Source organism: Aythya ferina (genome assembly GCF_964211825.1).
Source record: "Aythya ferina genome assembly, chromosome: 8".
Taxonomy (NCBI): Eukaryota; Metazoa; Chordata; class Aves; order Anseriformes; family Anatidae; genus Aythya; species Aythya ferina.
In genome coordinates, this window is record NC_140304.1 from 29,069,063 (window position 1) to 29,083,459 (window position 14,397).

A 14,397-nucleotide genomic window follows, 5' to 3' on the forward strand; every position below is an offset into this window, starting at 1 on the left:
TCACAAAACACAGTTCTGAAATCTCAGAGAGTTACACAGAGATGGTGCTCAAAAAACATGAAAAATAGACACAGTAATTAACTTGCACTCTGATACAGATCTCAGCAAGCTAAAAAGAGTATGTAGGATACTAAATATAGTAATTAACCAGCAATTAGTAATTAACCTTTGAGTTGGCTATTAGCTATTCAAGTCTTTTAAGATAGCAGAGGGATTTACACTTGTTTTCCTGCAGTCAGGGTAAGAGCCCTAGGACTTGGCCCTGTATACAAAAGCGGGCTCACCCAGGGATCATCCAGCCACGCTGCTTCTCTGCATTCCCAATCCCCCTGGAAAAGCTGGGGGGAATGGAAAGTTTAATGACAAGTCAAAGGGTTAACATTAAACCTGTTATTTATTTATTTTTTTTTTATTTTAGTGGAAATTGTAAATATTTTGGCTATGTCAAATATTTTTTTCCGATGGCTCAAACCATTATTTTAATTCAGCCAAGCTTCAGTTATTTGCACAACCTTATACAGAAGGAATCCTGATATCACCACGAGCTCCATGAGCTGCAAGCAGCTTGCTAATTAACTATAATTCATTCTTAAAAAAACAATTAGAACTATAACAAAGGAGCACAGCAGAACTGTGAGTAAACCAATAATCAGTCAAACCACAGCTAGCAGGTTGAGGCACACTGAAAATAACCAGCAGACGCATCGTTTTCCCATAAAAGTACTGCTGGATTAATGGAGCATCATGATATCTCGATAAAGAAGTGTGCAGTTCCTTCCTCATTAAGGACAATACACTGAAGAACTGTTTCACTGCTACTTGATAGCCTCCTTCAAATTAAGGATCTCTTCATATGATCAAAACACACGTGTTCTCGCTTATTTTCTCTTCTCATTTGAAGGGAACTTAATTCTGAATTCCCTGCGTACCTTGGGTATTTACTCTTAAGGAAATAGTATGGAAAATGTTTCAGGTCCCTGTTTTCTCTGACAGGCTCTAATAAATCAAGAGTCCAGAAGGGTGACTCCTGCCTGGAACCAGACCGTGCTGCTTGCAGCCATCCCAGCACCTGGGATAACTGAAGTCTCAGAGCACTGAGGGTGCTGGTGTAGGGTCCCAACCACAAGGACACCTCCTCCACATCCTCTCCAAAATCCACACGGTGCAATTTATTGTATGCAGCAGATGCAATGCAAAGATATTAAAATGAAACATAGTTTTCCATTCTACATTAAACTGGAAACAAAGGGGAATATTAAAACATTTCAGCTGATACAGTGGCAATGGCCAGCCTGCACTGAATTCCATTTCAGCATGAAGAAAGGTGTCTGAGCAGGAAAAGCAGGGACCAACAGCTTGCTGTAGCTGGCTCAGCTTCAGTGGTAGTCTCGGCCAGGTTTCCACCTCGAGTTATTGGTGTTAAAACAGAAGGAAAACTTGCAGGAAGAGCACTGAGATGTTCCCAGTTCTGCACAAAATCAGAGCAGTTAATGCAATGACTACTCCATGGGTATGTATGTATATCCTTTTCTATCTACAACAGCAAATGCCCTCCAAATCATCAAAGAAACTCCTGCCAAAAAAAATATCCTTATCATAATAAATTAATGTATTTTTAAACTTTGCCACAACTAGCTGTACCTGTTAAAAAAGCATGCCCCACATTGCAATGGGAAGCCTCATACAAGGGATTGGATTGAATGTAACTGAGGCAGGGTATTTGAGCACAAGAGTCTCTCAGCAAAGGGAAGCAGAAATGGAAGGCTTTGTAGACACAGATGGCCAGAGACTGGTCTGTGCAATCTCTTTCTTTTCCTGTAAGAAAAGTGGATCCTGAGAGCCTAACGCTGACAGCACTGGCTGAAGTTAATGGCTGAAGAATGTCACCAAGCTGCAAGCTGTTTCTGTAAAGCCACTGATGCAAACGTATGGAAAAGACACAGTTATCAAGCTTTTCTCCACACCAACTGTCACAGAAAGAATTCAGTTTTTGGAGGATGGTCAGAGTGATCTGGAGAGCTGCTTGAACTGCTTTACTGCCAGACGTTTTGGGATGCCATTAATCCAGGGACAAACTTTCTGCGTGAGCTGCTGGAGACAGGGGCTGCCCATGCCTTCCAGATGACTGCAGGCGTGCTTCCTAAGAGATGAGACCTGAAAAATCAGACCTGCAAATGGCACTGTAAAATTAAAGCCAGAATTTAAACAGAGCTCTTCCAAACACAGCTTCTTAGGTGGGGCAGAAGGGTCAGGCAGCCCTTGTGGTTCCTAGACCTGGGTGGGCTCAGGTCCAGCACAGCTTTACCTGCTACCAGGGACCTGGCGTGTATCCTCCTGTGGAGGCTGATGGTCCTCCCATGCCAATTACCCTAAGCCAGTTACTCCCTGCCCATTCCATGCTGGTTTGTGAACAGTGCCACGTTGATGGCACCAGCCAAATGACTGCCTGTACCGTGAGGCTTCATCTATAATGCTTTGAATCTTTATATAGCAGTAAGATGAGTTGTTTGAAAGCCTTCATAAAATCGTAAGCAGATAGTTTAGACATTTTGATGAGAAGATAAGGTTTTATTGTGATGTGACTGACAGTCTCAGTGAAAGGTATTTACAGTCTGACTCTTATTACTAAAAACACCATGACAGGTAGAACTCGATGCGTATGTATAATGGGGAGACGATTGGAAGTTATGACAAAAAGAGCTCATTAAACATTTCACTTTTTTAGAACAGTTAATTTCCCATACAGAGCTACAATTTCCAAGTGGAGCATGTACCACTTAACACAAGCTCTTTGGGGTAAGCTTGCTTTCTTTATCTGTTTGATGTCTACTCTCAGTGAATGAGGAATGTGAGAATTTATCTAAGGAAGGAACAAAGAGAAATGGGAATGAATACAAGAAGAGTGAGTTGATGATACAGAGCAAGGGAGATGCCAATACTGAAAGGAAACCAGAAAGCATGAAAAGAAAGCATGTTTGGAGCTGAGCTGCGCTCCTTACAGAGGAAATCTCCAGAAGAGTACAATTTTCTGGGAAGGAAAGCAGCAAAGAAGCAGGGAAATATAGAAATTGTATTGAGTAAGCAATCTTTTCATCCCAGCGTCAGAGGTGACTGGCCAACTAGCTGTCACTCCTGAGTTCAATGGTATGTTCAAGTTCTAAGATCCCCATTCCTTTACGTCTTATTTCCACCATATTTACACCACTTGGTATCAGAGATCCCACGGTGACTACGAGGAGTCTCGCTACAAAGCCCTTGGACACCTTCTGATGATCGGCCTCCCACAACCACCTGGCATCGTGTCAGTTCATCCGCCATCTTGACCCGTATGCGGTGTCACGTACGTCTGTTTGACACCACCACGAAGATGCTTCGTACCCTCAGCCACAGTGGGATCCCCCCCACACAGAGAAAGCAGCATTTGCCAAAACTGGTCCTGGTTTCATAGGAAGCTACATCGTGTTGAGAATCAGCGTGAATCACACCTCCCAGCTGCAAAGTAACCTTTGAGAAAGGGATTCTGGCTCTTAATTTTTACAGCATAGTAGGACTCATCCCACCTAAGTCTAACTATCTAAAAGTCAAGTTATTCCTTCACGTCCTTTAAAGTCCCTCCACAGCCACAAGAGAATGACACAGACAGGAGGAAATCCCCCTGGAAGGAACCTATTTCTCTCCTCTGGCTACTGAGCAACAAGGGTGGAGGGCCCCAAGATGACTAGCTCAGTATCCCTCACTTTTATGTGCTGAGGCTAGGGATAATTTGTCTGAGAACACACCAGAGGAAAACAATCCCAAGATGGAAAATCGATCTCTGTCTAGGGAACGTGGGCAATTCAGTCTGAACTCAAGCAAAACTTGCTGCATTTTTATTAAGTGTTGTATTTATTGTCACAGGAGAGAATTCATGGTGCCTGAAACCTATCAGGAGCTGCAAAAAGTTTCTCTCCTTTCATCCATTATGAAATTAATGAAAGCAAGATCTCCTGATAAAGAAAGTGTCCTTTTAAGTTTAAACCAGGCAGATGAGCTAGATTATTTGCCCTCAGATTGAATTTTAGAGGTTTATATAATAAGGACAGCTATAAATTGAAAAAAAAATTATGGCAAGTGTCTCAATGACAAAGAGTCTCACACGTGGAAGGGTGAGCCATAAATCAGATGGGCAGTGGAATATTAAATTGCTAATTTTAAGAGCGATTGCTGCTTTTCTTTTTTTTAATACATGTTAATATAAAAAGGTGAAACAAAATCTCTGCTACACGTTTCTCCCTCTTCCTTTTTTTTTTTTTTATTTTTTCCTTTATAAATTAAAGTAGACAACTTGTTTTGAGAAAAAGGTCTAATCGCTTTAAGTATAACCAAGAAAAAAAAAAACAAAAAATTAAGTCTGCAACAAGCTTCATGGAGATGACAGATTAAGTATATTTGATGATTACAGAGTAGGTCCCATATGCCTTACATCTCACAGCCATGCTCTTTACCAGGACAGTCTAATACCAAAGTGTCTGCAGACATGATTGCAAGTGTACTGTACACACAGTCATATTGCAACGACCTAAATTACAGACTATACCCAGAGTAAATTTGAAACATCACTGAAGGAATAATAAAAAAGTCACTGGAAATGTGCAGAGGAAAAATTGTAACACTGAGCTACATGAGAAATGAGTGAAAAACCTAGAGCTATTCCTGGTCCACAAATACCTTAATTAGCTATGCAACGTGAGTTATCTTACATTTTCCCAGCCAACAAGATGATGGCTCCCTCCTCCTAGTGGATTATCATGAAATATTTATGGCAAGTTTTGTTTGTTTGTGCAAACCACAGAAGTGTCACAATTCAGACCCCATCCAACCCCTCCCCAGCATTTATCTTTTTTATTTGGCATCTCAGTCTCTGTGCTCAGCCCAAGCTGTGCAATTTACCATATCCTTATGTGAGAAGAGCCTTTCTTTCTCTCCCTTGAACACAGGCATTTTTCCGATGCTTACAGAAAACTGAAATTCCTGACCCTTGCCTCAATTCTTCTCCATTCTCACATAAATCCTTGGAAATACTGATTTTCTGTGTAACCAACACAATTAGACAGTTCCTCAAGGTATTGTTTCACTTATAGCCTAAATTTGTGTTAAACAACATAACCCACCCTTCAGCAAATGTATGCCTTGTCGCTCAGGCATCTGTTATTGCACTTCTCCTCTCAGCCACTTGTTACCATTCCTTACACATTCTGGTGATCAATGTTTCACCACTTCTAGATGCTCATACTCAGAAAGGGAATGGTGCCACTTGGATAGAACAGCGTATTTTACCCTTCTTTTTGAACAAAATCAACTGTCCATGCAAGGCATAGAACAGAAAGAATTCAGTCTCCAGCCTTCATTGATACTCAACCTGTTAAATTGAGCACTACAGAAATAACACAGCAAAACTGGGAGGAAATCTCTCCATGCTGACTACAGTCTCTAATAACCAGCAAAGCAATGCACTACTTACAGCAAAGATTCTGCCACTTAGGAATTTGTTGAGCGAGGTGTTTTCACACACAATCTTGGAGTAGTAGCTCCTTTCAGAGTTTCTCATGGCTGTTTAAACCAATTGCAATTACACGTATCTCTACCCTACAACTGTACAGCTCTCGTAACACTAAGCTACCATAGAAGTTGGTTTTATTGGAAAAATAATTGCTTTTCCATGGTGTATGTTAGGCTGAATTTTTATATAAGTTTTTTCAAATGACAGAAGAGTAATTCCAATGCAAATTTGCAATGTTTTGTAACGTATGATTTGAAGCTGCTTTTGAAATCTTTGCCTACTTGCATGTTGTTTTCACAAGGAAGCCTTCTGAGAAGTACAGACATGATAACTACAGAAAGCAACTGCAGAGGTCATACAAAACGTTCCGACATAGCTGTTCCTAATGCTACTTCTCTCGTCCTCCAGTCTGTTCAGACCTTCCTTCCCCTGCTGTTCTACTAAAACAAGCTGTAAGGAGCACAGCATATAAAGTATGGCTCTGAATGAGTGCACAGGAGAGAAAACACAGCCATGCTCGGTCAGCATGTGCTATGTGACTGAAGCAAAAACAGAGGGTGATAAGCCCTGTGTAGCTTCGGGTAGTAGAATAACACTTCTGATCCAGACAGCAAAGATTCATGTATTAACATGCAGAAGGCTCACTGTCAGCTCTTAACCAGACACCACATTTATAAACTGTGACTTCCAGAAGAATCAATCAGAAAAGACAGAAAGGAGGAGATCTAAGTAATGAATGAGATGGATATAGATGACATTACAACCCTGGTTACCCTGAACCAACCCAACAATAGCAAATCACTGATAAAATAGACATCACATGGAATGTACCAAACATTGCATACAATAATGAAAGTCAGAGAAGCTAAGAAACATACCTTCTTGACTGCATATAAATAGTGAAGATACTTACACTTACAGGTTGACTTTTTGGCACATCATAAACACCTTCCTTCTTTTGGCTGGTAGGAACCTGCAAGAACAAATGAAAATGATGGTTATTACCCCAGAAGGTCTGATGAAAAGTTGAAATTTGCAACTGATATTTAAGTACAGGGTAGTCATTTAAGGATGTTTTCCTTTTCATTCAAGCAGTAACGTTAATGGAGATGACACTGAAGAAATAAAACATCTATCTGAATGTTTTAAATCCTAAAGCTCAGTAGTGCTCAGAATTGAGATTTTCATTCTTGGTTAGGTTCAGCTGAATGAAAATCAGGTGCATGTGGACCTCTTTCCTAATAAAGTGGTTGTTTTTCATTTTACTTGGCAGTTAGAAGTGCCCATGGAAGGCACGATCAGGTCAGTATGTCATCTTCCTCCGTAACAGAGAACCAGAGCAGAGCAATTGATCTGAAGGAGAGAGATATTTGGCCTATGGCATTAGGTTTCTTCCTTCCAATTCATTTAATAACTTAAGTCAAGTAAAGTCACAACACATACCCCTGCAGTGATGGGACCCTGTAGCTGTTCTAAGCAATGTTTGGTCACAATTCTGCAATTTGTACTAAGGAGTTAGCAGCCAGTAAGGGTCTGAGGCTGCGTAACCACTTGCGCAGCCAGGGAGCTGAAGTCAACAGCCTCTCTCATGGATAAAGATGATGATAATACAATTAAATAAACTTTGAGTAAGTCTTTAGTTGAATCAACAGTCGTAATTTACACCTTGGGCATTTATATCTTACTCGTGTAAATTCATTTGCTTTGTAATACTCAGCTTAATGTGCCTAAGGACTACTGTTTTACGTATTTGTAATTTGTGATTTTATTTCTTTTCCTTCCTAAAAGCACTGAAATGTCTATTGCAAATGACACAGGAAAAAAGAATGGTAAAAAAACACAGGCTCTAGACAGGCACACTCTAAGTAAACCAGTGCTGCTTTTTCATTGAAGAAAGACATTCACTCTAAGAAGGCTACATTTCAGACATTTATGAAACCTCAAAGGTAAACAGAAGAAATAATATTGCAGATATGAAATTCTGATACTAGAGTAGGAAGCTGAAGGAATGGTTCTTGTTCATTAAACTGCGCTATCATTTCTTACTTTGTATTACATACCTAAAGTTCTTTCTACTGTTCTAACACTCACACGTTCATATTTAGATATCAAAATTGTGCACATCTTTAATGTGGTGCACATGGAAGAAGCTTTTCAAGAGCACTCAAGAGGCATAAATGCAGAACCTTCCAAGAAACTGAACATGTTTGATTACTATGGGCACTTTTAAAAGATTTCTAATACTATCCCGGGAATGACTTGTTTGCCTTGGTTTTCTCAGAGTACTGGTCTCTTCCACTTAAACCACCTATCACATGAGACTAGTAAGTAATTTAACAAAAAAAAAAAAACCACACCACTCTCTCCTTACAGACTGGTAAGTTACCATACAAAACCAGAAACCATCAATGCTCTACATTTCATAAGCCACTGGAAAGTTTAGTCTTTCTTTAAAAGAGGACAAATGCTGTGAAATAACCCATTTACAAACTATAACCAGCACGGTATTTTTACTTTCTCCCTGGTAAGCTTCCTCCTCAATCATTTTCCTCTTCCTCCTCCCAGCTTTTCCCAGAAGTCATCCCTGTTTGCACACTGCTGCCCACTGCTGGTTGTGGAATGCCTGTTTCCCTGCACTATCGATTCCGCTGTTTTTACTCCAGCTTATAATTACATTTGAGAAAAGCAGATACTGGCTTCTAGTAACAGGACACAGAAGCTTTTCTGAAAGTCATTTTCTTTCCCAACCTGTCTTCCTAATGTCCTTGCCAAACAGCACCAGATTTCTTTGCATCACTACTTAGACCTGGATCTGCAAGAGATTTTGCCTGCTTGTTTTTCTTTGTCTGGTGATATCAGCAAAGTGCTATCAGCACCAGTGCTGCTGACAGCTCTGCCTCTGCGATGGGTTGCAAACCATTTTGATGGACTTGCATTTTACCAGCAATATGAGCACCACAACTCAACCCCTCCCTCCTAGGTTGTCAACTCCGTGCAGCAGAGAACATGCTTCTATACAGAATGCGGTGCTGCTACATACACAATAAAAAATAACACACAGCAAAATCCCCACCCCACCTCACTATCATAAAACAACAGACAGACAAAGATGCTATCAAGAAATCTGACACTCGCTGAGAGGATTGGTACACGCTCAATGATCAAATCATGCTCAGTGATCAGTCTGTGATGGTTGACTTGGTGATCTTGAAGGTCTTTTATAACCTAAATGATTCTAACTAATGCATTAAAGCAGCTTACATAGTGTAAAAGGAGTAAACAGACACAGACTTTGGGATAATGTATCAAGAAGGCTGATAGAGAGAATGCTTAAAAAGAAAGTTGTGACCTCTACTACGTTAAACAGAATTAGGATTATCACATTCCACATGCATCTCCCACCTTCAGTTACTTGTTGGTTAGGAATCTCTTCTACCATGGGGAAAAATGAGCTTTTTGAGTACCAGCTCTTGGCTGAAAAAACAGAGCAGTACCAGGTGAGAAAGACTTCAAGCCTTTTTCACAACTTAGTAGTGAGGAGGCATGAGCTAACTGAGGAGACACACATTTTTCAGTGTGGTATGGAAAGACTTGGTAGTAAATAATAGAAGCTAGCAACAATTTGTACCAAAAACAACCAACCAAAAAAAAGCCACCGCCAACAAAAACAAAACCCAACTACCAACACAAGAAGACCTTTTCCAATTTCATTTGGGAACAGTAGCCTGGTAGCCTAGATGGTTCTGAGTTCACCAAGATCTTGTAAGAGAAACAATTTTTCTGGTGATCTGAGCTGTAAGATCTGAGCCGTGGGATCCCAAATTTATAGGAAGCCAAGGACTCATGAAGTAGGTGGGAACTAGGAAGCCAGTGGCTCTGGACAAGCCTACAGTAGCCATACTTTGGCATCTGCCAGCTGCAGTAGACAACAGCCTCGATGGCACCTAGTCTCAGCATTTGCCCTGTTCAGGGTGTTAAAGACAGAGAAGGACAATGCTAGATCGCGTGTACCCAGATTATTGTGCATTGTTTATCAGAGAAGAGGTGTTTGCTGTGCCGAGCTGTGGGAGGAAACACTTCACATCCTGATACAGTCAAATGATGCCTTGAGCAACTCTCTCATGACTTACAACAGGGCTGTAACAGCAGCACCTCAAGATGAGTAACTCACCACCTGTTTAACATCTTCTATGCCCATTTTAAGTAAAACAAAACATGCAAAGTCTTTTTATTCTCTAGGCAACTCTTCAGAACACGGGTCCTACCTCTACCACCAGAGTTTGCTCTAAGATTTCCAGATACAGGGAATGATGACCCCATTTCGCTTGCTTTCACTGATACTTCCCTAAAACGTCCCTACTAGCTTTGCACTTTGATGAAGAGCAATCAGATTTATTTTTTTTTGTCTGAATGCAGTTGTCACGGGAATTTTGTTTCTAGCATAAAACTGACAACTAGAGTAGTCATTTTTTAAAGGATTGCTTTCCTGAAAATAGTCAAACTTTCAACACTACGTGGTAGAAAATTTTCAACCTGAGGCATGCTCTCACCTTGAGAGCTTTGAATGCCTTGCTCTAGGGATGCAGAAAGATGTGTAAGCTATTGTGCATGGTGGAGGTGCCAGGAAATCCATAAAGACAGGTAAAATGAATCTCACCTTAATGACCCTGTGATGGTGTCTACAAGATTGTTATTTTCTGATTTTTATTTTTCATTTCCCTTTCCTATTTATCTTCTTTCTGTTTTGGTTTACAGCTGCTCTACCCTTTCCATTTTATTCTATGATCTCCCTACTTCTTCTTTTTAAAAAAAAACAACAACATTACTATTCATCTTTTTTCTTCTAACCCTGCTCCCGTATACCTTAAAAAGTTTTTCCTATTAGCAGATCAACCTTTAGTACAGCTAGATGAAATGTTTAACCACTTCTTGAATCTCCTTCCCCTCCATACTAAATGCTTTCCTCAAATCACAGTTTTCTTATGGCACACAGAGATTTCTGTCTACCTCCAGATTTACTTCTAGTATGTGATACAAAATGAATTGCATTATGTTTTAATAAAAACATAATGTCCACATCCCTTGAAGATAAATTGAATAACAAAAAATATTTTATATTGCTTTCAATGCATTACTTTTTTTGTCAGTGCAAAGAATGAAAGCTTGGGTTCTAACATAATATGCTGAAAATATTTTCCCCAGTATGGGGGATATCCAGAGAGCTCTTAGGTTTTGCACAGTTATTCTCCTTGGTTATCCAGAAAGAAGAGCAGCACCATCAAAATGCCTTTCTAGGAACTGTTTAGGTGGTCTGCCTTCCATAAGATTTTAGTATCTGTTTCTTAGAACAGTTGTAAAAAGTTTCAAAGAATTAACAGAAAAAAAAACAGACTCCACCATTTATCACCTTACATGGTCTACCAAAAGCTTAAGACCCGTCATAAATTGACAAAGATAAAGCTAATAAAATTTGCAGAAGCTGAAAAGACAAACAAATTAATAGAAAAATCACACTGAGACTGGTGGATTATTCATGTAAGGTCGTAAGAATGAAATGTCAGACATTTTTGTGATGAATGAAAACTAATAAAAGTGAATTATATATGAAATGTATTTTACTAAATGCTTGCAATTGTTGCAATGAAAACACAGAAGCGGCGATTTTATACCTGATAAATGTTTTCTTCTGTTTCAGGCTCACGGATTGGCTCGTGTCCAGCCTCAAACACAATGTACTATTACACCAGCAGCCAGAGAGGAAAAGTCAAAGATGAAACAGAGGGAAAAAGGCAATTTGGAATTCCACATAAAAACACAGGCAGGCATTAAAGAAACAAGTTCAAAGTACAGGCTGGCACCAACTGGTTTGTTGGAAAGCAGAGTAAGGTTGTTTCATATTTCATAAACTGATAGTGAATAGACCTAAATCTTCTCTAATGATCATTAGAGCAACTTCCTAATTCCTTCTCACTAGGGATACTGCCTGTAGCCCAATATTAATTTTCTGAAGTCAATGTGAATTTTGCCTCTTTTACATAATGGCAATTATTTCCACATGTGTTTGTTAGCTGTGAATAAAAAAGCTAAATCCAAACTGGGAGAGCAGGCTGGTGCTCATGTAACGTGCCACATAGTGAAAGGCTGTCACTTCTCATCTTCAGGTTCTTGCTTTATTGTGAAGAGCACATACAGTAAAACTCCTGACATTATAAAAGCTGAACAGTAATTTAGGGCATCCTAATTCTTATCATCTTTCTGGAAACACCTTACACAGTGCTCAATAATCACTAATGCTTGAATCAGTTTCTTTCAGTGTTTCTCCAACTACCATGCCTCAGTGGAAGAACACAATATCACCAGGAAAAAAAAAAAAAAGTTAACTGCTACATGTTTTGTTTCAGCACAAAAACATGAGAAAGAAATTACATCTTTTTCTTCTTCACACTCAGTAGGATATTGGACATGAATATATTGACATATTTCTGATAATCATCTTTGCTCCCAGACGTTTTGCTTGGATGAAACAAGACTTAAATTACAGATTTATTATTAAATCATAGCCCAAATACCAACAAGGGAGTGTATTAGAACATCAATTCTACTTTTTTTTTTTTTTTTTCCCTAAATATTCAACCTCTGAATGAAATTCTTGCTACATAGAAACCAACAGCAAAATATCAACTTATTAGTATGAAAACAAGATCACACCTTCCTTATTTTCAAATTAACTCCTTTTTCTGTTAGACTGTTCATTTAAAAAATAATGACAAATGCCATTTGGAAACTGACTCTGGACTCAAAAACCACACCAGGAAATATTTAATCTAATATTTCTATGCAGATATACTTTTCATTTACTTAAAGCTTAATCTCTAAATATGCTACTTTCTGTAAAAAATCTTAGAAGTTTCTGAGAAGATTTATCTCAGCATGTATCTAGTCATTTCTGAAACTCCCAGGCTACATAGCTTCAGAAATTACCTGGTATACAGGGTCTTCTACATCTTCTTCCAAAATTGTCTACAGCAAAGAGGACAGGCAGTAAAAGCAAAGAACATAAACAGTAGAGATAAAAGAACTGTATTCAGAAATTAAAGGACAGCAAAGAAATAAGCAAAATGTGCAAGTAAGCATATAGTTTTGTTTTTTTTTAAACTTTATTATGCAGATAAGGCCAAATTATTACACAAAGTAACTCTATTCATGTTTCATCAGCTTAACCATCTGCACCTTATTTGATTTGATTCTAATACCAACATTCAGAAGTATACGGAAACTTCCCTACAGTGTAAGATGCTGTTAAACTGACTTACAACACAATAGCCTTCATTAAAGTTTTCCTCCTGCATTAGAAGAAGCACTACGCTGGAAATGAATGGATCATTTCAAGTTGCTAAGCGTGATCATCTTACCCCAGGTGATAGCTTTCGTCACTGTTTAATCCTGCTTCTGAGCTAACAACAGCTGCTATTTCATATTGGTCCATTTTGAGCTAGCATCACTCAGAACCGATGCTGTTAACAAATGCCGAGGACACCAAGTGCCTCTTTGCAGCAGTTTTGGGGAATACTTCAAGCCATACTTTTCTTGGCAGTAGTCTAAGCTTATGCATGTACCTGGTATACCGCTTGTTCACACTGTTTGTCCTTTTGTGCCTTTTTTTCCATTTCTTCCCTTTGTTTCAGTTCATAGATGAGCTGAAACAGATCTCGCAAGTCCAGAATTACAGGTTCAGCCTGCAGAAACAAAAAGAATGAGAAAGGTTTCTAGATGATACATTTCTCTTATCTCATCCTGCTGATAGAGCAGTTATACTAACTCCAAAAAGTGAGAGAACTCCATATAGAATTAATTTCTGCCATAGCATGCAGGCTAAGGTTAATGATAATTATAATTTTGAATATAAAAAACACTCATATTTATTAGTATTTTCTTATTCAGTGAAATTATGGTAGGCTATATGCAAAATCGCTAATTGGTTTCTAACACTTTGTTAAATGAGTATAGGAACATACCCGAAGTTATCTGTATTCAAATAGAGTAATGAGTTTAGTTAGAACACAAAGTTTTAACTAATTATAAATATAAATATATACATATATCAAGAAAAATCAGAAATGGTGAAATAAATTCTTTTTTTTGCCAAGATGGCTTCATTTATTTGCCATTTAGGAACATGTAAGCAGACACTTGTGACAAGTATAGCACAATCACAACCAGTACAGACTGGCCTCTTGACCAGCTTCTTATGAACATGACTTTTCAATCGAGTTACACTGTAGAAAATGACAATGGTCTAATACTTACTGCCTGGGCTGTTTTTATTGCCACAAATCTATGATTTCCCTCCTTTCCACATACATATCCAAACGCTCGGTGGTCTGTGATATCCTTTGCGATGTAAGATATTTCATGAACTGCATGGTGGTGCTGTAGTAGCTATCAAAAAACACAAGAAATATCCATCAAAATGTTCCACTAAAGCTGTATCATTTCCTTTCACCAGTGCTTCACCTGGATCTCAGCACACCTATGGAATTAAAATAAGCATTCCCTGGTGTCAAAATCAATTAACATCTGTACTCTGCGTGCCTATCCCCTTTTCAAAATCTGGCCAAATTTGACTTCGTTTAGTAATTTGACTAAAACCTTCAACTGAGTAATTTTCTCAGTACCTTCTGGTGAGATATGATTCAATTAAAAAATAGGACTACCTACTTACTATACTGACACCATCCTAGGTGCAGAATCCATATTAATAGGTATAGAAAAGAGGAAGCAGCAGCCTCCTGTAGCTTCCTACAGGGTGACTCTAAGGACAGGTTCATCTGCAGGGGTTGTAGGACTAGAAGTGGAAG

At 38.9% G+C, this 14,397-nt stretch overlaps 1 protein-coding gene across 19 annotated transcripts in view; it reads right to left on the bottom strand.

Moving 5' to 3' along the window:
* The window catches only part of DAB1 (DAB adaptor protein 1), a 402,811-nt gene that overhangs the window by 22,466 nt on the left and 365,948 nt on the right, over nt 1–14,397 (bottom strand). For 10 of the 19 annotated variants that reach the window (XM_084527899.1, XM_084527898.1, XM_084527895.1 and 7 more), the window contains 5 exons: nt 13,847–13,978; nt 13,156–13,275; nt 12,521–12,559; nt 11,209–11,274; nt 6,453–6,512 (listed from right to left, as the gene is read on the bottom strand). In XM_084527899.1, coding sequence (XP_084384025.1) covers nt 6,453–6,512; nt 11,209–11,274; nt 12,521–12,559; nt 13,156–13,275; nt 13,847–13,978 — 417 coding nt within the window. The remainder of the gene's footprint in view (nt 1–6,452; nt 6,513–11,208; nt 11,275–12,520; nt 12,560–13,155; nt 13,276–13,846; nt 13,979–14,397) is intronic. The other 9 variants (XM_084527891.1, XM_084527887.1, XM_084527888.1 and 6 more) reach the window with 2 other exon arrangements.